This window comes from Amborella trichopoda, chromosome 3 (genome assembly GCF_054954075.1).
Source record: "Amborella trichopoda isolate Santa Cruz 75 chromosome 3, AtrichopodaSantaCruz75HAP2 v2.0, whole genome shotgun sequence".
Classification (NCBI taxonomy): domain Eukaryota; kingdom Viridiplantae; phylum Streptophyta; class Magnoliopsida; order Amborellales; family Amborellaceae; genus Amborella; species Amborella trichopoda.
In genome coordinates this window covers 1,550,222-1,552,378 of record NC_142338.1, presented here as the reverse complement: position 1 = coordinate 1,552,378, position 2,157 = coordinate 1,550,222, and the positions used below count along the sequence as shown (strand labels likewise).

The 2,157-nt window shown below is 32.6% G+C and overlaps 1 protein-coding gene across 1 annotated transcript; it reads left to right on the top strand.

Annotated features, from left to right (window-relative positions):
• Nucleotides 1-399: 399 nt before the first annotated feature.
• CP12-3 (CP12 domain-containing protein 3) lies at nucleotides 400-1,198 on the top strand. The gene has a single exon (XM_011627107.3). The coding sequence runs from the start codon at nucleotides 625-627 to the stop codon at nucleotides 1,033-1,035; it is 411 nt and encodes a 136-aa protein (XP_011625409.2). The 5' UTR covers nucleotides 400-624; the 3' UTR covers nucleotides 1,036-1,198.
• Nucleotides 1,199-2,157: the final 959 nt, after the last annotated feature.

Genomic DNA, 2,157 nt, shown 5'->3' with positions numbered 1-2,157 from the left:
GTTTAGTTTTTACGGTATTTAAAATACCGTGTAAAATGAGTTACTTTTCAGTGTATTTAACTTTTTAAGTTACTTAAAATAGATAAAATTTATAGGAGTTAGAAGATTTTTTTTTAAATAGACAAAAATTAAAGTATATTTATAGTATTATTTTTATTATAAAAAATTATCCAAAATAAGCTAAAAAGTAGTACGAAGATTTTAAAATAGATTAATTAAGATTGGAATTACCCGATTCGGCACGAAAATCGGGAGAGTGAGGGTATTTTAGATATTTACACTGGGAGAAGTTAGGCATTTAAGAACTTGTTAAGGGTGTTTTCGTCATTGTCGGCAGAGAGAGAGATTATTTCTGCTCTCAAAAAGCAGTTTTCTTTTTAGGGGTTTCTTTCTTCTTTCGTGCGCTTGGGTTTTCCTTTCAAAGAGATCAAAGCGATTTCTTCTTGATTTTTCCAGAATTTTTCTCACCAGATCCAGAGTCGTTTCGTCTAGGGTTTTGAAGGGATCAGAGCAGTCTTATTTATTTAGGGTTTGTTATGCTCTTCTCTCCAGATCCAAGTTTATTTGATCGATCCAACCTCAAACCCCTTTTTCTCTCACATTCTGGTTCTTAAAACCTATTCAATGGCTTCTTTTCTCACCTCCCTGAACCTCTTTTCTTTGAAATCTCTTGATCTTTCCCCTTTCAATACTAGAACCTGTGCTCTACTCCCCAAAAGCCCTTATTTTTCGAAAACTAAACCCAACAAAATCGAGATCCGGCGTTTTTCGCAGGTTCAGGCGGTGGCGAAGTTCAAAGGAACTCAGATGAGAGAGCAGAAGCTCACAGAGATGATCGAGAAGAAGATCACTGAAGCGAAAGAAGTTTGCAAAGGCGATCTCACCTCTGATGAGTGCAAAGTGGCTTGGGATGAAGTGGAAGAAGTGAGCCAAGCCAAAGCTGATCTTCGCCGGAAAATGGAGAAGGAAGACCCTTTAGAGTCCTTTTGCCAAGAGAATCCAGAGACTGATGAGTGCCGGATTTACGATGACTGAATATTTTCGCCCATATTGGCGGGAAATCTTTTGCCCGATTCATGTGGATTCAAAGTTTACCGGTGAGCGTTTGGCCGGAATATATGTTGATGCTATTTCCAGGGTTTGTAAATTTCCGAGTCTCTTCTATCTGTACATACAATAAAGGACTCTTCTTTCTCCATGTTTATAGCCTTTTTTTTCTTTTTTTTTGAAGTTTCGTTTCGCTAAATTTAGCCCTATATCCCAAAATTTCGGCTTGGCCCCCGAGTTTTTGTTTTGGAAAATTTCGGCCGCATACCCTAATTTTCGGCTGCTGCGGCCTGTAAGAAAATAATATAAATTTGAAATTTTCTGCGAAATTTTAAATGGAATTGAAGGGAATCATTTATGATTATTGTTGTGAAAAAATTGCTAATTTTATTTTCTATTTATTGCCAATTTTTATAAAAAATGGGTTTAAGTGGAAATGTGACAGGATTTCGATTATTTTTGCTATATTGTGGAGAATTATAAGAAAATAATATTTCTAAAGATGCCCCTTTTATTTTCTAAATTAAGAAGTAGTCCTGTAAATTTTTTGTAAATTGATTTTATATTTTACGATTAATTCCTACTTTTTAGAGTATCATATTATATTTTGTTCATATCTCTGATCGTCTTATATTTGTAGAAAATATTTAAAAATGGAAAAAGTTTATATAAGGATGCTACCTTATAATGTAGAATTACGGATGCCTCTAAAAAATCATCCATCCGAAAAAGTAGTTTTAATGTTGAAAAACCCTCTGGTTGATCGAGATGAATGACTATGAAATATAAAACGATTTTAAGTCTTACAAATAGTGCATTTTACAACATAGATTTTTATGTCTTTATACCATTTTGAAATTTAAAATTTTAGAATTAAATATACAAATAAATTTTGAGATAATCCTAAAGGCATTTTATATCAAAATTATATGCCATGATAGATTTTACCTGTACACCTACGGATGCAAACTGCACCTTTTAAAAATAGGGAAAATATCTCCATATCCTTTATTTAAATTTTATTTTTAATAAATCCAAGATTTGAAAAATATTTGGCTACTCTAAACCTATTTTTTTTATCTAGACATAAACAAAAATTGAAAAGACATG